Below are 25368 nucleotides of genomic sequence, written 5' to 3' on the forward strand. Positions count from 1 at the left end.
GTCTCTCAGCCGCCGCATCACGTCTCTCAGTAGTTCCTAATATTGCTGCCCTAGCAGCTGCTTTTTCCTCATCTCTAGCTGCTTCCCGCACCATGTTCAGTTCACCTTGGCGAGCAAGTTCCTCCATATATTTGGTGTAGTCATTTTTGGAAGAACTACCTTTTTTCTTTGATGCCTTTTTACCTTGAGGCCTGAGGGACTGGCAAGTCGATTGGGTCTCCGGCACCTCTTCAGGCGTCCTTTCCGTGTCTTCAAATGTGTCGCCTTCTTGTTCGACCGTGTCTAGTTCTGGCGAACTGTGTAGACCCATGTCGTGCATGACAACTTATGGACCGGTTGTCACAATTTTGGATATGGGGCAATCTTTGACAATTTGCCAACATTCCCATTTGTTGAATGATTTGTTGTGGTTTTTCGCATTGTAGAAAGCTTGTGCTTGTAGTGTCTATAAATGTGGGATAAGACAGTATTATAAAAAATGTGGGTGTAACACATATAAATAAATTAAAATATTGATGTGGGTGGAATACATATAAATAAATAAAAATATTGTCACCTGATTTGCTAAACTTGTCCCACTACGTAGATTATCGGAAGCATGAGAGATGACGTTTTTCCAACAAGTAAAGGATGCGTTGAGTTTTTTCCAACGACCTTGAAGACCTTGACTACTTCTGGCGTCTTTTCCATGTACATTGCAAAACGCTTTCGTAATTTTACTCCACATTTCTCGCTTATCCATCTCATTACCCATAATCAGGTCATGAGTTATATGAACCCAACATTCACACAATGTAGCATCTTCAATGAGCTTCCACATAGACATTTTTTTTCTCTCAAAGTTTAGAAAATATTGAAATGTAGAAAGTGTAGAAAGTGTAGAAAATATTGAAATGTGGTGTAAGGTTGAAGATGAAGGTTATGTATTTATAGAAAAAAAAAATTAAAAATTTTATGTATTTTTTAATAATTTTTCTGTATTTTTTTCATAATTTTTAATAAATTTTAATGTAGTTAATTAATCTGGACCATTGGATTTGAAAAATATTCAAATCTAAAAGCCAAGGAGCTGCCACGTGGCCAACGATCATAATTCTGATAGTTGAGCCTTTTTATTTTTATTTTTGGGGAAAAACGTGGACCGTTGATCTATGATCGGACGGTCCATTTTAAAAGTAAAATTTAATTTTTTTTATAGTTGGAAATCCAACGGTCTAGAAAAACTAGCCGTTGGAAATCCAACGGCACTGAGAGGGTCACGTCGCCTACTTCCGAGTGAAGAAGTGGGCTGACATCGGGCGCCGCCGCCTGCACCCATGTCCCCTACTCGCGCCCACTCGTGAGTGAACTGCATGTGCCAGCTAAATAGGCTGGTCTCTGGGTTTGTCAAAAATGGGCTGATCTGTTGCCTGGCTTGGGCTGGATGCCATGTAAGTTTGTGGCCTGGAGTGAATGGACTGACCCTAACTTGGTTTTTTTGACTGGATGCTGGCACGTTTGCACCCGGGTGGAAGTGCGCTCAGTGCTTGTGGATTGGATGGCTCCAGTTTAGTGAAGGAAGTACATGTGGCGTGGGTATATCAAAAGCCAAAAAGAAAGGATCTTTATGCTACGAGTATTTTGCAAGTCAGCACCCACTTTAGGTGTGTCAGAGTGGCCTATCAGCAAAAAGAAATTATGAGGTATTTTCCATGCTTGGCATATTTACAGCATTAGTTCCAAGGTGGTTTTCTGCGCACTGCTCTGAATTCTGTTTGTGACCAAATGGAATTAATTGGTCTACCAATTTTTAACATACAACTCGGTGGAGGGCCAATGTTTTGGCCAGAACCCAGAAGGAATTGTTCGTGACAATTTTTGAAATCTAGTTGACAACTGAGTGAACTTTTAGATGAATGGCGTCGGTGCAACTACTTGATCCCAATTTTTTGGAGTATTCCTTTATTCGGTAGAGTAAGTTCAAATGAAAGTTCATATTTTCCTCGACCATTCGACTTACAGGTCGATATTCAAAGAAATAAGGGAGCAATAAGTGGTGTGCTCAGCTTAATCATTTTTTTCAATCAAGCCATTCGGTTTAATCATTTTGGCAATTGGTGTATTAAAGGCCATTCGGTGTATTAGTGTGCTCGGTTTACGGGCCGATATTCAATATTTAAATTTTTATGGCCTTGATTTTCACAAAACCATTTGTTGTTGGCATTGGTTCAAAAAATCTTTAGGCCGAGTGCAAACATATCGGTGGAGAAGTGGACTTTCATTCGGTGGGGCTGTTCGGTGAGAATGCTTTTCATGTATGGCTCATTTGAGGTGTGTGCCATTTAAGCTAATTTTATTTTGGTGCCGCCTCAGCCATGTGGTTTGATTCAGTGGGACCATTCCGATTGGGTCGAAAGGCGATCTACTCAGTGAAGATTAAGCGGGCTGAGTAATGCTGCACATTTTATGACTTAAGAAGAAATACTTTCACCTGGACGACGGCGGTTGTTATTATAGAATGGTGGTGCTTGCTGTGATTTCACCAAGGATGCCCATTTAATTTTAAGATGACCAACTGGAGTGGAGTGGCTTATATGTCTCGGAATTTTGGGCGCACAGTGCCGAGCCGAAAAGACAACTGAGAGCTAGTCTCCGCCGACCCTTTTTGTGTGTCGGAAATCTGCTCAAGACACCCAATATACGTTACTCAATTAATTTCTGAGCTTGGCTGCACTATGAGCCCAGTTCGTGGTATCAACCCATTCAGCAGCATCGATACGCTTGCCGTGGAGAGCTTCGAATTCGAAATTTTTGCACAAATCAACTTGAATTCAAGGCCTGGATTCTAAGATTTAATTAGTTGGTTCTTCCGGTTCAATGATACACGGCCGACCATATCCAGTTTGACGTTGATTGAAACTGATTTTCGGAGTTTCGGTGAAGTTGTATCGGCCCACCATGTCGTCGAGCTTCATAAAACTCGGTGGTGTGCTCGCCCAAGTTCTGTTGTTGGTTTCTATTGAACTCGGTGCCAAAGAGAAAAATCTTCAGCAGTGACTCAATGGAGGGTGTGAAATGTCCGTAATAGCAGTGCATCTCGGTTTGAATCTCAACCCAGTGGCATCAATCATTGTTAGCCGAGCTCGGTGGTATCGACCCATTCGACCAACGCCATGTCCAGTTTGACATTGATTGGATTTCTTTTATGTTTCTAGGGGTTTGGTGCGGTGTTTCAAATTTGATTGAACTCGGTTAAATATCAAGTTCTGATCGTCTGCCAAGTCCATAAGTGCTGCCATGAAACTGTTTAGTGGGTCTGTTGACCTTAAAAATTACAAAGCCCACGTGGCGCGCAGGCCGAGTAACTAATAAGCTAACTACGTCATTCGGTTAAATGCGGGGCATGCCAACTCGTTAGCCGAGCTCGGTCGATGAGTAAAATTTGTTGAAGTTGCGTTGAGTGCATTGCTGACTTCTTTATCTGGCAACTGCAGCCGAGGAAGGAACAAATCTCGGTCTTTGGATTCTCGAGCTTGAAGACAAGGTTGCTAGTTCTGCAAAGTTCACAAATCGTCGGCGCCGGATTCGATCACAGTGATTATATTCATGAAAGTATAAGCACGTTGAATCGACACCAGACTGTACGGACACAAGTATTCAAAGGTGATGTATGTCTTGATGGTGAATGTGGTTCGGCCGTCAGAATGCCGAACTCTGAAACTCACTTGGGAGTATCCAATCATAAAACCACTCGGCGTTTAATGCGCCGAATGTCGTAACGCGTAACACCTTACTTCGCCGAAAAGGCTAATAAGATGACCTCTCCCAATAAGGATTTGGAAACCCTTCTCGACCGAGACTTGGATAGGTAACCAGTCGGCCTCGACGCAGTGCTGTTTATCCAAACTGAAGGTGCTTCGGGAACGGCTAATTTTACGGAAACAGTGTTGTTTATCCAAACTGAAGGTGTTCGCCGGTTGCCTTCATAGTGCTATTTATCCAAACTAAAGATGTGTCGGTGGGAAAAAGAAAATAAAAAAATCTTAAGAGGTTTGAGAGGTTTTGCACAAGGCAATTGTGTGTTGAATTGGAGGTCCCTAAATTGCACCCTCCTTTCTCTATTTATAGTAGCAAAACCCAATCCTAACTATACTCGAACTAGGACTCCTTACCCCAATCCATCTTATCTCGCCCAGTCCCACCTCTATTAGGATTTTGAATCCAACCTCTTACTAGGCCACATTCACTTCCACTTTCTAGTATCCTTATCTGGCCGAGAATCTTTATTGCATCAAGACTTAACCACTTCATTCATCTGCTTCGCAATAAGGCCCACCTACTTCCTAGTCATCTGGAATATTCTATTCCAAACAGGGCTTGGCCGACTTTTATTTAGGCGGCCCATGAACCGGCTGGTTTGTAGAAATCCTCGAACATAGCTTCTGGGCCGAGAATAATTCCATACTCGGCCTAACCCAATAATTTTAGGTCCAAACAGGGCCAAACTTTTTTTTTTTTTTTTTTTCTTTTTCAAGTCATTAAATTGCAAGGAAGGCTCAAAGGTATGTGCATGAAAGCTCTATATGCATGGAAGGCCAAACCGTTTTTTCAAGTCATAAATTGCAAGGACGGCTCAAAGTAATCTTCTTCGGTGAGATTGTTAGGATGTCTATTTGGTCTAGGAGTGTTGTTTAGACAGAGAGGGGGTTTATTCAAGAACTTGAAATCAGCAATTCCAAAGTGCAAATGATTAATTTCCTCAACCATTCGACTTAAGAGCCATAGCTCAAGGAAATTTGGGGGGCAATGTTTGGACCTAATTTTACACCATCGACCTGAGCAATTAAGGTTGTTGAGTGAGCAGTTCTAGACCATTGAGTACGTGAAATTTTAAGATATTTTTTAGTTATTATTAAGTTGAGTGATAATATCATGATTTTTAATCATGATAATTATCTCGTAATAATTTACTAAATTATCTTACCGCTTTCATATCCTAAATAAAAGGAGGTTGCAAGCAGCAATTCGCTTACCAACACCATTGGGACTTTTTATCAGACTAGGGAAGTAGTAGAATCCCGATTGGACTCTACAAAATCATCAAGCCTTGCCAAGCTACAGGAATATGCATACTTGAAAGATAATATTCATGTTGTCACGTGCCAGTCCGCTTAGTAAGATATTATCCGCTTTGGGCCACACCTTCACGGATTTGTTCTTGGGTTTCCACCCAAAACATGTCTTACTATAGGGAGGTGGACATGTACATATAAGGCACATCACTTCCTCTCCCCTGGGCAATGTGGGATCTCACACATATTATCTTGGAATTTACGAAGGCAAGGCTACTGATGAATTATAAATACAGAGTCGTAGGCCACATTGAAAAGCCCCTTCCAATCAACACACAAATTGCCTCGCGCAAAGCTTCTCAACAACCCTGAGATTTTTTCCTTTCTCATTTTCTTCCCGCCAACACATCTTCAGTTTGGATAAACAGCATTATGAAGGCAACTGGCAACATCTTCAGTTTGGATAAACAACACTGGAGCCGTAGAATCAGCCGACCGAGGAACGCCTTCAGTTTGGATAAACAACATTGCTTCAAGACCGACTGGTTATTATCCAAGTCTCGGTCAACAAGGATTTCCGAGTCCTTGTTGGTAGAGGTCATCTCATCAGCCTTCTCGATGAAGTGAAATGTTACCAGGTTACTAGGCTCGACACATTGAAAGCCGAGTTTTATTTTATGATTGGATATTCACAAGTACATTTTAGAGTTCGGCATTTCGACGGTCGAACCACTTTTACAATCAAGACATTTATCTTTTTCGAGTATTTATGCCCGTACATTTTGGTGCCAATTCGGCGTACTTATACTCTCACGAATATAATTACCAAGACCGAACTCGGCGCCGACGATTTGTGAACTTTAAAGAGATTAGCAACCTTGTTTTCATGTTCTAGAACCCAGAGGTCGAGACGTGTTCCTTCCTCGGCTGCAATTGCAATATCAAGAAGTCAGCAGCGCACCTGACGACACATCAACATATTTTACTCACCGGCTGAACTCAGCCAACAAGTTGGCACACCCCGCACACAACCAAAGGACGTAGTTAGCTTATTAGTTACTCAGCCTACGCGCCACATAGGCTTGATAGTTTTTAGGGTCAACATACACAATTTGAAAAATAAAACGTTCAAATCGTTTTTAAGTTTGATGTGATGTAGTCTCCATAATTAGGGATGTCAATTTAAACCATTAAACCTAATAACTGTAGATAACCACTCGAATGAAATGAATTTGGAGATGAAAATTCAATTATATTTCGGATATGGGAAAAAATCGAATATATTATTTATTTATGATTACGAATATGATTATAAGGGTCTCCAATCCGTATCCATGTCCGAAATCGACCCAAATAATACATATTATATATAATATAATTTACATATAATAAATATTACTAAATTGTAATATATATATATATATATATATATGTGCATATTAATCGAACTCATTATCTGAACAATTACAAAAGATGGATTTTCTGAGAAAGATCAAAAGTTTTGAATCAAAACCAATGAAAATCTAATGGTGCTTACGGAAGAGATCAAACATAAGCAAATGTATCTATTATATTATAATGACGAAATTAGTATCTAATATAATTTTGGTATTGATGAAGATGAATATAACCGTTAATCAATAAAGAATCCGTTACCCGGTAAATATGATTAATTTTCGTGATTATGAGGATGATTATAGCATATCCGTTCCCAAACCAAATATCCCTGCCCTCAACTAATCCCTACTTTTTCGTTATCTTAAAACCTCCTATATAGAGCCAACCACGTGCATTTTAATTTACTTGGATTAATTATTCCAGCAAGGAAAAATACTTATTGCTTAATTAATCTGCTTGAAGTTGATGAACAAAGAAAGTGAACAAAGACGAATTAATTCATTAATCATGACATTTTATCAATTTAATTTATTCCCAGCTGCTTTCAAATCTACCCGTTACAATCAAAGGTTACTCAAAATAAAACTACCAGGAAAAAAAAAAAAAAAAAAAAAAAAAGAAGGGGAAAGGAAACAAATGAAATAAGAGAATTTTTATTTATTTATTTTTGGTGCAGGTGAAGTGATATTTTCTTCTAGATTTACTGCCGGTGGTGAATGATTTCTGAGCCGAGCTTGGGTGCTTCGCGGGGCACCAATTGACCTTGCGCCAGCATCAGGGACTTGTAGATCTCGATGATCATTTTCTCATCATACTCCTTAACTGGACGCTTTCCAAAGGAGCCGACCCCGTAGTCGCAGACGGACCCACCGTAGCCGGTACTAAAGACCTGCGAGTTAGCGAATCCCAGCATCAGCTTGACATAGGCGTCCCGTAGCCACACCAACAAATTCTTGGGCGAAGGGATTCTTCTGAGGAAGCTCAGCTTCGGAGCGATTTTGATCCGGATCCGACATACGCGCCTTTTACGGATCGAACCCAGCTCCGTCCGGTTCTTGTGCCGTCGACCCGACCCACTTAGCTTCTCGTAGCCTCTCCCCCTCCTCCAGTAGCCTCTCAAAACCTTGCAAACGCTTGTAGAGACACCTTCCATGGCGGCCGCTGCCGCTCGTTTCTTAATTTGTTAGAAGGGTTTGAGAATCGTGAATTTGTGACAGTTTTTTTTTTTTTTGGGGGGGGGGGGGGGGGGGGGGGGAGGGAGAGAGAGAGAGAGGTGGGTGAGACGGGTTGAAAAGCGATTCTAATAAATATATTACGTTTATAATAGTTAAGTCTGGTAGAGGAGGAGTAGGAGGGGTCAGGGGTGGTGATCTACTGAACATAAATGAGGGAGGCTTGATGCTTACCTGTATTTGCATCACAAGCGTGTCGCTGTCCATATTGAATGTGGGGGGACATGGTACGGCTAGCTGCGTTTTGATCCTCGCCGTTCGATTTCCCCTCGATATTAAGGAGGGTGTTATCAAACTTAGATTTTAAAATCATAGTGTAGTTAACCAAATGATTTTAAAGGATTTTTAGAATTCATGTAAATTTGGATGTAGTCAATCAAGATTTTAATAGTCATTTTTAAAGTTCATCCAAATCTAAATGTATTGAAAAAATTAAAAATTTTGTAGAATTTCATTAAGTTGTGAATTTTCTAGGATTTGAAAGTAAAATTAAATAAAATCCTACCTGACACCTTAGGATTTCAAATCCAAGAACCTCTCCCTCTTCCTCTCACACTTTATCTTCTTCATCTCTGCAATTTTTTCTTTTATCTCTGCAATTTTTCTATTTCACCTATGCAATTTTTCTACAATTCTTTTTGCAATTTTGTGCAATTTTTTCTTCATGGCAGAGAAGGGGAATTGGAATTGCGTTGTAAAGGAAGAGGAGTAAGAGTGAGTTGCGGAAAACAAGATTACAGAAAAATTGACAAATAAAAAAATTAAAAAAAAGATTGGAGTAGAGAGGTTAGCTGGAACGTAAAAGAGCGAAGAATAAAGTGGGGAGGAAGGAAAGGGGTACAGCTGGAGACTTAGTTGGATTTATGTAATAATCTTGACTTTTTATTTCAGCTTCATTTTAGTGGATTCATGATCTATATACATTTATCATCATTTGATTTATTTGACGGTCAAGCTTCAATGCTGTAAAATCCATCAAAATCCACATAAATATGTTATATAAATCTTCTCAAGTCTTCCAAAATCCATATGAATTTTGTAGAAGTCTCATAATCCTATGAAATTCATCACTTAAAAAAATACATTAAAATCCTTTCAAATCCTAAGTTGACTACACCCCTCGAAATTTTCTCCAAGCCCAGCTACTTGTCCAATTAGTTTTATTTTAATTTTTAAGGTAGTGTCAATAAGCTTAAAATTGTAAACAAAATTTTGAAAACTAAAAGAATGCCTCTGTGAGTCTTCCCGGTCTTCAAAATGGATGGATAACCGTGGCTTGCCACCAGTTGTCCTCCTTTAAAAAAATAAAAAAAATAAAAGTTGATTGGTTTATTACTTAAATGTTGATAAACGTGCTCATTATTATTGGTGACACATCATTTAGTTTGGACTATATTTTATAAATTAAATAACATAGAAGTTGATAATTAAATTATTACCTAAGTATTGATAATTGGATAATTTAGTCTCCAAGCATAACCAAAAGACATTTGATTTGAAGTGGAGATAAAGGCAAAAAAAAAAAAAAGAAAAAAAAAGCATAGTCCGACTCCATTTTCAACTTAATAATTAATGGAAAATACAATAGGAAGTACATGTGTGCAATGCAAGAGTTCCATATATTAGTATGTTATCGTAAATGATAAAAGGACGACGAAAGTGGCGTAATATTTCATGTGTGTTGAGGAGACGAGTGTGCCGTCAGTCGTTCCATCCCATTTCCACGGACATTAAGGTTAAGGAGGGGAGAGCTTTCGTGTCAAATTGAGTTTTGCATTGTCTCGCTTCTTGGTTTTATCCTTAACTTAATCAAGCGCTACATTAACTAGAATTCAGAAATCCAAATCTTAAAGTTCAAGAGAATGCAATTTCCAACACTAGAACTAGGATTCGTTGTTGGTTTGGTTGCACATATTTCTTTAGAGGAGAGGATTGCCTACCCTACCACGTACTATCCATGGAAATTTGCAGCTGTGATTTTGCTCTGATTAATTTATATATGATCGATGTTTCGTTGTCATTGAAAGCAAATGGTTATTCGACGAAGACAATAAAGTTTTTTTTTTTTTTTTTTTGGCTATCCATTTTCAATATGATCTTTTTATTATCTCGCTCGTTTAAGAAGGGTTTTTCGTAGTTGTAGTCACTCTCGTTCTTTGACGAGGAGAGTGTTTTGTGGTAGTCACTACTTACTACTAATCCTCAGATCTTAGAGCAGTGAATGTTGTTCAAATTGGAGGTGGTGGTTTTATGGCTTGTTTGCTTGGCGAAGGACTTGATGTTTGTTGGGGGTGACTAATAGCAGTCTTTACCTCATTGTGCCTTTATGGTGGTTTGAGGGGATTTAAAGTTTCTTTTCTTGCTTGTCTTTGCAAGGTCCTTCAAGTGATGGAGTTTTTCGTGATGTCTCATTGAATGATTTTGTGCCGAAGGAGTATCGTCTTTTGCAAATTCATTAGTAGGTGGTGATGCAAAATTATTATGTGGCTAATGTTGTGTATAGTCTTGTAAACATGAAATTGTATTCCTTGTCGACGATATTTCTTGTTTTATATGATAAATGAAATATTTCTGATAAAATAATAATTGAATATGAGAGGAAAAAAAAAAAAAAAAAAAACACTTTCCATTTTCAAGTAAGGAATCTATTTCTGTGGCCCTTTTTCATAGTCTTATCTTCGAAGCATGTCGTGATCAAAGTACACATACGTAGTGAGTCTTGATATGCTTATAGAAATAGAGAGTAGAGAATTGTCCCAAATCTTAAGCGCGCATTGGAAGAAAAGAAAAAGGCAATTACAGAGATTTGAAAGAAGGATGGATTAATAACAGGCATTCACCAACTATATAAGGATGAAGTCACTAAGTGAAAGAGTTACACGAAATAGAGCAATATTAACTATAAGAATTCAAAAGTGGAAAATCATATTACATGCATATGGCTTGCTTTCTCTTCTTTTTCTTTTTTCCAGTAGCTAGCTTGGAAGCTCGCATCATTAATGAACGAGAGAACACGCGTCTGGGGCAATATACATTATATTACATGCATGCGTCCTAGCTAGTCAGTTAGAGGGTCAACCGGCCTGGTTCGCAGCCGTGCATGCATGATAAATATCAAGTAATACTAATACTAGCTAGAGCTAGAGATGATTTTCCAAATTAAAGAATTGTAAAAGATCAATACATAGAGAAATAAGAGAGGAACGTATATATTGTCACATATACTGGCTAGATATATATATATATATATCTAGCTAGCTACTTGACAGTTACTGGCTAGATATATATATATATCTAGCTAGCTACTTGACAGTTATTTGTACGTAATTACTTGACAATTAAAAAAAGAAGAAGCAAAGAAAAGTGAACAAGACAAAGATGGAAGTAAGACTATGTGGGTGGAAGTGCATTCTCAAATGAACCGATTTAGAAAAATAAGGTGGCGGGGGACTGTAAGGATTTACAGGATAAAGGCTTGGTGGTACTATAGAGGGCGCAAATGGAGGGCGATTCGGGATTAATGAGGGAACACCTGCCGCGGGAGGAGAGGGGGAGGATCCGCAAGTGTCTTGACACGGAGGCCGCACAGGTGGTGGTGGTTGAGGTTGAGGTGGTGGTGGACATTCAGGGAGAGCTGGTGGTGGTGATGAAGGAGCCGCAGGAGGTGGTGGGCATTCAATGATAACTGGTGGTGGCGGCAATGGTGGTGGTGAAGAAGGAGTCGCAGGAGGTGGTGGGCATTCAATGATAACTGGTGGTGGCGGCAATGGTGGTGGTGAAGAAGGAGTCGCAGGTGGTGGTGGGCATTCAATGATAACTGGTGGTGGCGGCGATGGTGGAGGTAGAGATGGCGTGGGGCATGGGTTGGGGCACTCATTGCACATCGTGCAGCTTGTTTGCTCTTTGGACACTGCTACACTACCTTTCGAATGCAGTAGCATGAGAAGGAGAGTAGTGATGGTAAATGCAACTCGCACTGAAACTGAAACTGAAATTGGAATTGGAATTGCCATATCCTATCAAGTCTCTCAAGTCTCAATGCTAATATTAATATTGATGATATGTTGACTGCTACTTCATGGAAATCTGGGGCACTTGCAGAGGCAATTTAGTTAAGGAAGAGAGATGGGAGACCGGTGAAGCAACTGGTCCAGCTGACCAGGGTATATATAAAAGACAATGTTGATTTGGTTTCGTTGAGAGATGGGAGCCAAGAGAGCATGTGTTATTGGTGACCGCACCATTTGTCGGTGTTTTATCTTCTAGGATATACCCTGATTTCACTGAAGAGTTTAACGTAGATAAATAACAAAGAGAAGCGTTATTGGTACTCCAAAAATCTTATTCTACACTCCTCATAAATGTATTTTTCTTTCCAAATATAAAAAGTTTGGAGTGTAGAATGAGATTTTTGAAGTGTCAATAACAATTCCCATAACAAAAATAGATAGCTAAAAAAATTATAATCTCAATTACGCGCACATGTATATCGGTATTATGTATTATTCAATCCAGTTTCTACATCATTTTTTAGCTCCTAGGAAGGGAGATTGGAGTTTCACTCCAAAATCAATTCACAGTACTAAGCATGACCTAAGTCTTATAATTTTATGCAAAGATTTTAACTTTCAAATGTAGGACAATGCTTCACAAACTCATATACCTTCTTATTTGTGGCGAAATTTTAAGTTAAAATGTGAATAACTCAAGTTATATTTTTAGTTTGGGGTGTGATATTCACACACCCCATTTTACTTTTCACACATCTTTCTAATTTTCGCATGTTGGATCGAATGAAATTGAAGAAAATCAACGGATATAAATTAACAAAGGGTGTGTAAGAAGTAAAATGGAGTGTATAGATAGCACACTCATTGCTCAGTGTAGTCAAGGTTAGTTTACTGTGAAGGAAAATAATTTCATACATTCTTTTTCACCTTATGGATGCACCTTCTTTCTTATGGTTTATAATTGAACAAATAATAAAAAAAAATCAAAGGCCATAATTAAAAAAGGGTGTGAAAAAATCACTTCTCTGCTTTGAAAAACTATGTCAGACCAAGTTAAATTATGTTAATGTCACTCAGTATTGCGGTCTAGTAGTATTCTTCTTCACTTGTAAGTGAGATGTTTTAAATTCGAATCTCGTAGATGGCGAGTTCGATACCAAATTAGGTTGCCCATTATGTGGCTTAGCCAAACTTCAGCTGACCTCCCGAACTTCGGTGAAGCTACATGAATGACTTGGTGCAACCCCTTTAAAGGCTGGAGTTGTCCTTCATATATGCCCTCCAAACGCCTGATAAAATGCCTCAAAGGGGAGCTCCTGTTCTTATTATTTTAAAAAACATATCAACTTGGGCATGATATTCTTGATGTGCATTCAAGTAGTAATTTTCCTAATTAAAAGAAATTGGTAGCCTTAGGAGGGAAAAAAAAAAAAAAAAAAAACTAACAAAAAGTCCAAAAAAACTTTAGTTTTAATAAAAATGACAAATAAATGTGTAGTAAACGGTGCTAGAGAAAGATAAAAATATGGTTTTTCGTTAAAATTTCCTAAAAAAATGGTAGAGAAGGAAGGAACATAATATATAATCATGTGTATTTGCTAATTACATTGGCTTTGATTCTACAGGTTGCTACTACTTCAGTGGAAAGAGCTTTTTCCACTATAAACAGTGTGAAAAGTCTATTACGTAACCAAATGAGAGATAAATGGTTGAGTGATAGCATGATAATTTATATAGAGAGCAATGCTTTTTCAGTCATTAAACAATGAAGCTATAATCCAAAGTTTTCAAAATATGAATATGCGTCGTGGACAATTGTTATTTGTTCTATAAATTATGAATGATGGAATTATGTCTTGATTTTAAGGTTATTATATGTCTAAGAAATGTATGTGAATTTTTCATGTGACCTTCTGAATAATTTTTTCTGAATTCACTACTGCAATCACTTATATTATGACACTTGATATACCGAGCCGTATTCTTGGTACACTGAAAATTTTCTCGCTCCCCTGATAGACATTTGGTTGTACACATCCTACTTTTAACACTTATTTAATTCTATGTCAAACTTTTGTATTTCTACTTTTAAGAATTCTTATTTCTCTTTTTTGTCCCGAAAGATATTCATAGTAATTTATACATTTAAGAACTTTTAGGGTGTGTTTGTTTCACCTTCTTAAGTGGGATTGGACTAACTAAAATTATTGTCCCATGTTTGATATGCTTGGGGACTAACTTAAGTCAGATTAGCCCCGACTCATGCGGACCAAGCCTTGTTAGGTCGTCAAAATTAGTCTGACGTTGAACCATGGGATTGCTAAGAACGCTTTCCTCACAACGCTATCTCCTTCTCCGTTCCTCATCTCTCTGTCTCTCCCTCTCCCTCCCTTAACTAGATTCGACAAATTTAGTGATGACTCCCTCCCCGAGGTTGTCTCCGATGCAAATCTCAAACCGAATCAATTATATTGTCTCATGATTTCTTGCCTAATCAAGCTTGACTATTTGACGACGGCCTTAACAAAGCCATCCATGTTTATCTTTAGCCGCATCCATAGGTTTGGGTATTAGACCTGGGTGCGAGAGGAGCACCATCAATTAATTAGGTCTTTTTAGGGTATTTTTTTTATTTGTAATAATAAAAAATTTCTCTTCGTTATTGGAACTTGGATCTCTGTATTTTGGGTTTTGATTCGGGCTTAGCTTTGTTATCGATAATTCGATAATTCTCCAAGTTGCAGAGAAGCACCTGCAATTCGTGAGGAAGAAGAAGCAGAGGGCCCTTTTATTTGTCCATATATTCATTTCAATATTTTAATAGAAAATAAATTGAAATATAATAATAATTTATTGTTAGTCAAGTTTCTTAGTCTGACACTACTCAAAACGCTTTTCTAATAGTCTAGGCTAGTTTATATTAAGGGCAATATTGTAAACTCATCTTCTAGGGATAATACTTACAGGTTCAGGAAACTATTAGTTTGTTATGATAAGATTTTTTTTTAGTTAGAAAGATATTACTGTACAACTGGCTTTCACAACTTGTATATATACTCAAAGTGTAACTTTATTCTATTTATGAAATGAAAATACATTTTCCTAATATGGTTTCACCCGCCAACGTCTCACTACCTCTATCTTCGATTCTTGCAGATTGATCGATCGTCTCTCTGATCTTGATCGTTTATGTGATTTCTCAAGTCTTCATCTCTAGCCATGGCGACATCTGCCTCTCCTTCATCGGAATCGGATTCTCAAGTTCTTCCTCCGGCTGCACCCTCAAACCCTAATTCTTCGATTTTTGTTTCCATTGCAATTAGAACATCGGATCTATGGTTCCAATTAAGCTCACCACTACCAATTACCTGACATGGAGCACTATATTCGCTCTAATTTTTCGTCGGTATAATCTCACGAGTCTGATTAATGAATCTTCGCCGGCACCACCTTAATTTCTCACTGATTCTTCTAGCAATTGCAGTCTTAATTCGGCGTATGTTGCTTGGTTTGAGAATGATCAAAAAATTCCCATATGGATCAACTCAACTCTTTCTGAATCCCTAATTCCCTATATTATTGGAGTATGCTCAGCTCAAGGACTTTGGGCTAAATTGGAATCGCATCTTACAACCGTCTCACATTTTCACATCCACGAACTCTGATCTCGTCTTCGTAGTCTAACCAAAGGTGATCTCACTGCTGCTCAATATCTTCAACATATTAAGGAAATCACTAATACTCTTGCCAGTGTTGGAGCTCTAGTCGAAGATTCTGAATTAGTCTCTGTTATTCTCCACATACTACCTCTAGAATTTGATTCTTTTGTGGGTGCAATTCAGTTTCGCCTCGGTTCTACGACAATTGATGAGTTACATGGTTTGCTATTCAGCAAAGAGATCCAATTGAATAATCGAAAGAAAAGTGCACCAGCATCATCCTTTCATGCCTACAACACCTCAACTGGTATTCTTCCTCTGCCTGTCAATTCTAACTTTCAAGGATATGTTGCTCATAATTCATCTACTTTCAACAATCAAAGTCGTGGAATGGATTAGAATTTTAATTGAGGCAACTATAACAATCGTGGAAATTTCAGGACAAATAATAATAAGAGATTCAATAATTACAACCGTGGCAACGATCACCGTTACAATCGTGGAACTTGGAACAATTTTTCCTCATCTAACAGGAAACTTTCTTGTCAAATTTGTCGCCAATTTGACCATGAAGCTTGTGATTGCCCTCATCGCATGGATCCTCACTACAGTGGCAAGTCATCTCAATCTGCCTTGGTTGCCAACACTTCTAATTCTTTTCCTACATGGCTTGTTGACTCTAGTGCAACCTCCCACATGACCAACAATTATGCCACTCTCCATAATCTTGAAGCTTACACATGCCCTGAACAAGTGTACATTGGGGATGGCAAAGGTTTTCCTATCACTCACTCTGGTTTTTTTACTATTAATACTTCACATAGCAGTTTTACACTAAAAAATATGTTATATGTGCCTGATTTGAAGCATAACCTTCTTTCTGCCAATCGATTTTTAATTGATAACTACTGTTCTATGCATCTTTATCATTCTCACTTCACTGTGAATGACCTTTCTTCGAGGATAATATGTTTTAAAGGTCCTGCCAAACATGGTTTCTATCCATTTCATCTTTCTTCTCATACTAATGACAAGAAGAAAGCACACACTGCTACTATGAAAGCTTCAAAAAATCTTTGGCATAAACGGTTGGGCCACCCTTCTATCAAGATTATCAATAAACTTGTATCTCAACCATGTATCTCAGTTTTATAGAATACAAATAAATCATTTTGTTCAGATTGTGCATTATGAAAATGTTCTAGACTGCCTTTTGTATCCACTACCTATACCACAAGGAAACTACTATAACTCATCTATATTGGGTTGAAGCCTTTGCAGCCACAATCTATCTCATCAACAGATTGCCTGCAATGTCTCGATCTTCACATTGGGAGTCTTTCTTTAATAAAGTTCCTAACTCTGCAACATTGAAAGTCTTTGGTTGCTTATGTTTCCCATAGTTGAAGCTTTATACATCCTCTAAGTTGGAACTTAAGAGTAAGTCTTGTGTTTTCTTGGGCTACAGTCTTAACCATAAGGGGTACAAATGTCTTGATCCAGTCACAGGAAGAATTTATATTTCTCGGCATGTTTTATTTGATGAGTGCACTTTCCATTCCATTAGTTTCACCAATCTTCACCTATTTCCCGCACTCAATTTCACCTTCTTCCATACCACCAACCCTAACCTTTAAGTTTATTCTTTTTCCTATCCCTACAATAATCAATACAACCATTGCAGCATCATCACCCACATCCCAACCCATATCTCAATATACACCATAATCAAATCCAACTTTCTTCCCTATACCTCAATCAGATTCATTAACTTCATCTAGTGATTTTTCCCCATTTCCACTCAACACCCATCCTATGCAAACATGATCTAAGTCTGGTATATTCAAACCTAAAGCTCTCACTGCAACTACAGATTCACTACCCTTTCATTTGTCACTTGATTACATTCCCACAACCTATATTTAGGCCTGCAAACACCAACATTGGCTCCATGCAATGCAAGAAGAGTTTAAAGCTTTCATCAACACTGGCACAATTCATCTCAGAACATTGTAGGTTGTAAGTGGGTTTTTCGAATTGAACGAAAGCCTAATGTTACAAGGCCCGACTAGTTGCAAAAGGTTTCCATCAACAGGAATGCCTTGATTACACTGAAACGTTTAGCCCTATGGCTAAACCTATGACTTCAGACTTTTACTCACTCTTGCTACCCAATTTGACTAGCTTTTGAATCAACTCGATGCCAGTAACGTCTTTTTGCATGACACTCTCTCTAAATCTGTTTTCATGCAGCAGCCTCCTGGATTTGAAGACTATACAAAACCAAATCATGTGTGCCAGCTACATAAATCTTTATATGGCCCTAAACAGGGTCCCCGAGCCTGGTATGACAAATTACATGCTGCTCTTCATTATCTCGGATTTGTTAGCTCTCAAAGTGATCACTCTATTTTTGTTAAAAATGATCCTACATTGGTGGTCATTTTAGTTTATATGGACAATATTCTGGTCACTGGTCCTTCATCTGCAACTTGTCAAGATGTGATCAAACAACTCATCACTATGTTTTCTATCAAAGATCTTAGAGCTTTGCACTACTTTCTTGGGATTGAGGTAAAAAGGTCTTCCAATAGTATTTTCATATCTCAAAATAAATACATTTTGGACTTGTTAACTAAGGCAAAAACGGTTAGAGCTAAACCCTACAATACACCACTCAGCACCTTCAACCTTGATCATGATTCTCCTCTCATTTATAATGTTTCTGAGTATCAATCCTTGGTTGGTGTTCTCCAATATTTAACATGGACAAGACCAGATCTCAGTTTTGCCGTTACTCTTGTTGTCAATTCATGCATACTCCAAGAGTTTCCCATCTCCAAACTGTTAAGAGAATACTTAGGTATCGCAAAGGTACCATTGATCTTGGCCTTTGGTTTTCTAAATGCTCCATTAATCCCTACATTAAAGCCTTCTTAGATGATGACTGGGCTAGTTGTGTTTTGGATAGGCGATCCACTGGAGGTTATTGTATCTTTTTGGGAAATTCAATCATAAGTTGGAGTGCTAAAAAGAAACCAACTGTAGCTTGTTCATCAACAAAGACAGAGTATCTGTCTCTTGCAAACACTGTATCTGAAATAACTTGGATCTGTAAATTGCTAGTGGATATTGGTTACTGTCTGCCTTACTCTCCTCAACTTTGGTGTGATAATGTCTCAACCATATCCCTTACCAAGAATCCCATTTTTCATGCTAGGACGAAACACGTTGAAATCGGCTGTCACTACATTAGGGAAAAAGTCTTGACCAATCAAGTCTCTCTTCACTTCATTTGTACACAAGATCAAGTGGCTGATATATGCATGATAGGAGCATATTTATGCGACTTAGTTAGCTTGTTCTTGTGCATTTGTGTTGTTATTTCTTAGTTAATGTAGTATTTCAAGCTATTTTCGTGTGTTTGTAGGTCCAAAGGGTTAAAGTAGCAAGAAAGTGCATTTTGGAGCAGTTTTGGGCACTAAATGGATAACACATGTATGGGCCAAGATGGATGGGCGAATTTGGAGTTCAAAAGGCTAGGAATCTGATAAGAAGATGAAGAAATTAAATTCAAGACAAAGAAGATAAGGAATCAGCTCAAAAGAGGAAACATTATCCAAAACCATATCCAACCTTATCTTATCCAAACTAACCTTATCTTATTTTATCCTATCCTAATCTTATCATACCTTAATCTTAGCTGCAAAGGGACCTAAATATATATTTCTAGAACCTATTTCTAGAAGCATTCTCTTCTAGAAGTCCCAAATCAGCCACAAAACACATTGTTTCTAGAAACCCTACAAAGGTAGCGCCTATTCCCTTCTAGAAAGCCTTGCCTTGCCTTGCAATCCACTCTCTTTTCCCTCCAATATCTGCCGCATCCCTCTATCCCTTTTCCCTTGTGGATTATGATTTATTAGGCCTTATTTCTTGTGGATTTGGGTTATACAAATCTTTTTCTGAAATTAATTAGGCCAACCCCTCTCCTTAGTGGATTTAATTCATTATGCTAAACCCTAGGGCCCTAATCCTTAAAATCTACTGAGTTGTAACCCTAATCTGATTAACCCTAGGGTTGGCCGAACCTATATATACATATTTTCAGCCACAATTTCGGGACCAACCCTCATGCCATTCAGAAAGACCTTTGCTGCAACCCTAGACACCATTCTACATCATTCATTCAATTCATTCACTTCCATATACAACCTGCCGCAACTTTTCACCCTCATCAGCCATCATTCATCATCCTAAGCAAGAATACACCATTCATCGCCCCCAAAACCACCAACCACACCTTGTGCCGCAGCAAGGAAGAAGGAGGAGAGCCCTTAGACGTGCCTGCCATTCGAATTAGAGTTGCTGGAACGTTTTAGGTGTAATCTTTCTTGTGTTTTCAATGTTTAAATTCAATAATCTTTGTTTTGTGAGTATGAGAAACTGATCCCCTCTTAGCTATGGGGAATTTCAAAACCATGGCTATATTTGCAATATGATTTGATTACTTCCAGTTGTGATTTCATGAATTGTGAATTCAATTTACTTATCTGTTTGAATTAAAACTTGTTTGTGTATGTGGGTTGAGAATGCACACTTAATTTGCATGCATAAATTTGATGCTAGGATATAAGGGAGTTTCACCTAATCGTTGTGAACTTATATTCATAAGTAGTAAAGGTTGTTAGTCATAATCATGTTAAGTAAATTCCTAGCATAAGTATCATGCACTTTCATAGTTACGAACGCCTTGTCAACACTTATGATTTTCATAGAATTTAATGATCTTTGATTGTTTCTCTATTATGCGCTTTCATGTAGGGAACTTTTGAGGAATAATTTGATTGCGATGCGCTAATTCCATTCAATTCAATGACTTAAGGAAAATCTGAGGGTTAATTTAAGCGTACCTAATTAACTTGGGGTGTTGAGGTTCATGGTTCGTTGAAAAAGCAACTGGAGATTGTTTTGTATGAAAGTATGTCATGTGTGGAGAAAGACCTCCTAGCAAGCCCATCATCCATCTATTTCCACCAAATTCGTGCAAATCTGCCTAGTTTTAGTTCTTGTTTTGTTTACTTTATTTTCGTCCAAAACCAAATCCCCCTTTATTTTAGAGTGTCTAACTAGTTAGGATCTATTTTAGATTGTGTTTTCAAGTGTTTTGAGTCAAGTTAAAATTAAAATTCGTCCAAAATTGTGTTTAGAGTCAGAATCTGCCCAGTTTGTGTTTTTAGGCAGTTTTGAGTGTTTTTAGCTTATTTTGAGTATTGTGAACTTGTTTTGAGTCTTTTAAGTTTAGTTAAGTGTTTTAAAGCTTAGTTTTATCTATTTGAGTTAGTTTAAAGTGTTTTAGCAAACCCTCATAATCCCTGGTTTAAGAACGATCTCTACTAACATATATACTACAATTGTCAAAAGAGGGTTTAATTTATGTGTTAAGTTAATTTTCGCACCAATGCACCAAGTCTCTCTCTAAATCCAGATTTTTATTTCTTCGAGACAAACTTCAACTTCGAGTTCCACAGTTTCGTTTGAGAGGGGATATTAAGGGCAATATTGTAAACTCATCTTCTAGGGATAATACTTAGAGGTTAAGGAAACTATTAGTTTGTTATGATAAGATTTCCTTAGTTAGAAAGATGTTACTGTATAGTTGGCTTCCATAACTTTTGTGTGTGTGTGTGCGGGCGTATACACTCAAAGTGTGACTTTATTCTGTTTGTGAAATGAAAATACATTTTCCTAATATTCTAGTCTAACCTAGTCCACGTCAATAATTGAATCTAGTCAAGTCTGAGATAGTTCAGTGCAACAAACTCACCTTTAAGGTCTTATATATTGCACATACGTTCTATGTTTAAAATTTCCCCTCTTACTTTATTTTAATAAGATTGAACTCTCTTTTCACCTTATTAATCATTTTATTTTATTTTATATTAAAAAAAATAAAAAATAAACACTCTTTCTCCTCTCCCACCCCAATGTCCATGAAGTTGAATGCTTCCTCGTACTCTATAAAAACTCAAATTTTGTCAACAAGAGATCCCTCCCTAAAAATAAAAAATAAAAAAAAAAGTAAAAAAGGCTCTCTTTTTGAAATGATACCAACCCACTGGCACGTTTACTAGTTTCTACACTCCTACTCTTGCTTGATCCACAAATATGGATCAACAAACAAATACGGCGAAGCTTACTAGGCCTAAAAATTTGGGAAAGAAATGTCTAGGTGACAGAAATGAGCTCGAGTAGGATTTTTGGTAGCCAGTGTGGAGCAAGAAATTTCTCTCAGGAGAAACTTTTAAGACAAAATAAATTAGATCATATAGCAATATGATTAATTGGAGAAATTAAGGGTTTCTTCTTTTATTGGCATGGATGGGCTTTAAAATTTTTATAACAAAATTTAACTTATAATTATATCATAAGAATAGAACTTGTTTATGAGCTTTAATAAAATTAAATAATAAATAAATAAAAACTAAAATTCGAAGAAAAATAGGTCATAACTCAAAATTATTACCATAAGATTTTACTTTCAACATAATGGATCTTCTTCTAAATTGCATAGACCTTGTTTTATATATAAACTGACGCAAAAAAAAAAAAAAAAAATAGTTTTTTTTTTTTTTTTTTTTTTTGGAAACTAGAATTAGTTTGCGTATAGTAAAACAGAAAGCTAATTATAGATTTAGTTCAAAAAAGGAATAGAAAGGTTGTTGACGGCAACAAATTTCAAACACATCAGTAAGTGGAATTGTCAAACTCCACAAACCACCACATTCCTAGCTCTTCACTATAAAGAACAGCATACAATATATAACTCCACCAACCACCACATTCCGCCACTACTAGTAGCGATGGCCAGCTGACAACTCTTCACTGTTTAATTTAGTAATCTATGTAGACCCAAAAATAATCAAGAGGCAACACGTGAATTTTTGGGTAAAAAGAACAAAATTAACCTTGAGGAGCACCGGAATTCCTACGCGTGAGCAGTGGACAAACATCCCACAATCAAGTCAAAAATGCCCAAAATAAGTAAGAAATTCAAAGTTATTTCATCCATCCTCATCCTATATTTTCCACAATGTAATTATTTCATAACCTTCAAAACATTCCATATAAATTGAGTTAATTGGATAATTAATGGATTTATTCCTAATTAATCCATTAATTACCAATTAAATCACCCATTTCACACAAAAATACCCCAAAGGGCCAGCCATATTCTTAAGAGGGGGACCGGCCATGCACTATATATTCAACCTCATTTCCTCTAAAAACCTAGGTCTTGACTCTTGCTAAACACTCAAAAATTCCCCAAACACTTTTCTCTCAAAATTCTAGCTTTGGCATTCGGCCAAAGCCCCCTCTATTCATCGTGGGCGCGTAAGGCTCTTGGCCTTGACCAAAGGTGTTATTTGTTTTGTAGGTGCAATTTTGTCCAAGATCAAAGAGGAAGAAATTTACATCCACAAATTGGTGCTTTCATTGAGAGTTAAAGTACACACTCATAGAAGACTCTCGCATAAAAGGTTTTTCTCTATTTTTTTCTTGTCCATTTTGTATATCTTTCGTACGTTCTTATTATTAGAATTTTTTATTTGCAAAGATTCTTTGATAAAACGTAAAAGAGAAATACAATGCTTAGAAATTTAGAAAATTCCACAAGTGAAAATTCCAATATTCAAGAAATGGGACTGCGGCGATCCACGAGGCTAAATGTGATCATAGGTGGAGTGGCACCGCCGCTATAGGGCTCCACCATGGCAACCACCACGGCCCGAGCCGTGCCATCTAAATAAGCCCAAGTCGTGCCATCTAAGGCCCACGGCCCAAGCCATGTCACTCCAAGCCCAACACGTTGCCAAGCCTAGCCCTAGCCTCGCACCCATGTGCGCTACACGCCGAGTAGCCCATTCCTATGGCCCAGCTTGCTCTCGCCGAGCAGCCTGTTCTCGTGGTCCAGCCTGCTCCCACTGAGCAGCCTGCTCCCGTCGAGCAGCCCACTCTCGTGGCCCAACTTGCTCTCGTGGCCCAGTCTGCTCATATGGCCTTCTAAGCAGCCTAAATTGATCCAAGATTAATTCAACCGTCCCAGCTCTAAATTTTCAGACCGACGATCGAATTGGGAGCATTTTCACTATATTTTTCTGCAGATTTGACATTTCCTAACTCAAATCTCGTTCTCGGAGTCTACCATACTTCCACTGCTCAAGGAGACGCATTCCTTCTAAGCTATTCCAACCTAAATGGAGAACAACACTTGTCTCGACAAGTCATAGAGTTGATGAGCGCACTCGCACAGCAGACGACCTTGGTAAAACAGCTTTTACAACGCACCGAGATGCAATGTGCCCCAGACAAGGTGTCCCAAAGTAGGACAAGGGTAGACAAAGAACCTCTTCAACAATGTCCCGGCAAGCAGCCACTCGACCAGCCACGAACTAAGCATTCGGGCAATGTACACTCCTGATTGGGCCTCTGAGATAGCGTATACTCTTATCTTAACGTGTGGAAAGCGTGCACTCTAAACTAAGCCCATAAACGAGCGTACATTCACGGTTGGGGTCACACTTCGATAGTCAACATGAACAACCTTCCAGGCAAAGTGTTCATTCGCGGCTAAGCCCGCAAAAAGCATCATTCACCTTACATCGGAGTAGGCAGCACAATGGACAGAGAGAAACAGTTACTCAATCTGGCTCAAGCTCAACCAGTAGCCTGCGAAGAACTCGCTCGCCTACTAGGAAAACACCACACGTACCGCATCCACGGCATAGATGAGCCAAACACATGGAAGAGCAGCCTAGACCAGCAAGTCATGGCTTAGGACAGCCAAGAACTCCGCTACCCCCAACAAAAGCAAATTCAAGAAGAAGTAAAGAGACTCTTGACCAAGCGATTACTTAATTTTCAACGCAATGAGGTTGCCAACGAGGCACTACGACAGAACATGACCAACATAAGCAGGTCACCATTCACGGACGAGATCGAGTAGGCAGAGCCTCCACATAAGTTCAGCATGCCATATTTCACATCTTTCAAATGGGATGAAGACCTGGAGAGACACTTAAAACACTACCGAAGCGCAATGATCCTCTATCGAAACAACAACAATCTCATGTGCAAGATATTTGACATCACTCTACAAGGCGAGATGCAAGATTTGTTCTACACCCTGCCGCCACAATCTATCCGGAGTTTCTACAAACTTTTTTTTGTTTTTACCAATGAATATTCATCCTATCACTCGATAAAAAAGAAGTCCGACCATTTGTTCAACGTCAAGAAGAACCCAAAAAAGTCGCTTCATGACTATGTGAAGAGGTTCAAAGCAGAGAAGGCAAGGATAGTCGGATGCAACGACTCGACAACTAAAGCAGCCTTCCCAAAAGGACTTCCAGCAGACCACCCGCTATTCGAAAAATTGATCATGAAAGAATATCTAACTCTGGCAAACTCTTTTACTCTGGCAGAGAAGCATGCACTTTGGGACAAGGCTCACCAATGCACATTCAAGGACTTGAAGAATCACCCAACATCACATCCCTACTATCCAAACCAAAACCAATTGAGCACTTATTCACATGTTTGACAGTATCTGAAGCAGCAATGAGCTCTACCATCGTACGAGGAGAACTAGGGGCCCAACTACCTGTATTCCACAGTTCAAAAGCTCTCCTCGATGCTACCAGAAATTCAAAAGCTAACTTTGGCGATAGTTGTTACAACCCGGAAGCTTAAGTTTTACCTTTAGATGCACGCTTATCCTTATGAAGCACTATTTCGTCTAATCCAAATGCACGACGATAAAGGCGTAGACACTGACGGATGCAAAATTTTCTGACGAATGCAATAACTTGGCCCAAAAGAAACGCCAAGGGCAGACGAACACTAGAAGGACACACTCGGAACCAAGTTTTGTCCTCGTTGCCCAAAAGATTCTACATAGGAGCAACATGTACTGGCAGTTGAGTATTACCTCTTGCTGCACGTCACACAGCCCTAG

General features: G+C 38.4%; 2 protein-coding genes and 1 pseudogene across 2 annotated transcripts; 1 reads left to right on the forward strand and 2 right to left on the reverse strand.

Moving 5' to 3' along the window:
* Positions 1–6928: 6928 nt before the first annotated feature.
* On the reverse strand, positions 6929–7847 carry LOC137716428 (uncharacterized). Its single transcript, XM_068455885.2, has one exon. The coding sequence runs from the start codon at positions 7600–7602 to the stop codon at positions 7150–7152; it is 453 nt and encodes a 150-aa protein (XP_068311986.1). The 5' UTR covers positions 7603–7847; the 3' UTR covers positions 6929–7149.
* A 2639-nt stretch (positions 7848–10486) lies between these two features.
* Positions 10487–11834, reverse strand: LOC148697692 (uncharacterized). Its single transcript, XM_088690431.1, has one exon. It carries the CDS (start codon positions 11692–11694, stop codon positions 11020–11022), a length of 675 nt encoding a protein of 224 aa, XP_088546557.1. The 5' UTR covers positions 11695–11834; the 3' UTR covers positions 10487–11019.
* Positions 11835–23280: 11446 nt separating this feature from the next.
* LOC148697693 (uncharacterized) lies at positions 23281–24954 on the forward strand (annotated as a pseudogene).
* Positions 24955–25368: the final 414 nt, after the last annotated feature.

This window comes from Pyrus communis, chromosome 3 (assembly GCF_041283825.1).
Source record: "Pyrus communis isolate YQ-2024b chromosome 3, ASM4128382v1, whole genome shotgun sequence".
Taxonomy (NCBI): Eukaryota; Viridiplantae; Streptophyta; class Magnoliopsida; order Rosales; family Rosaceae; genus Pyrus; species Pyrus communis.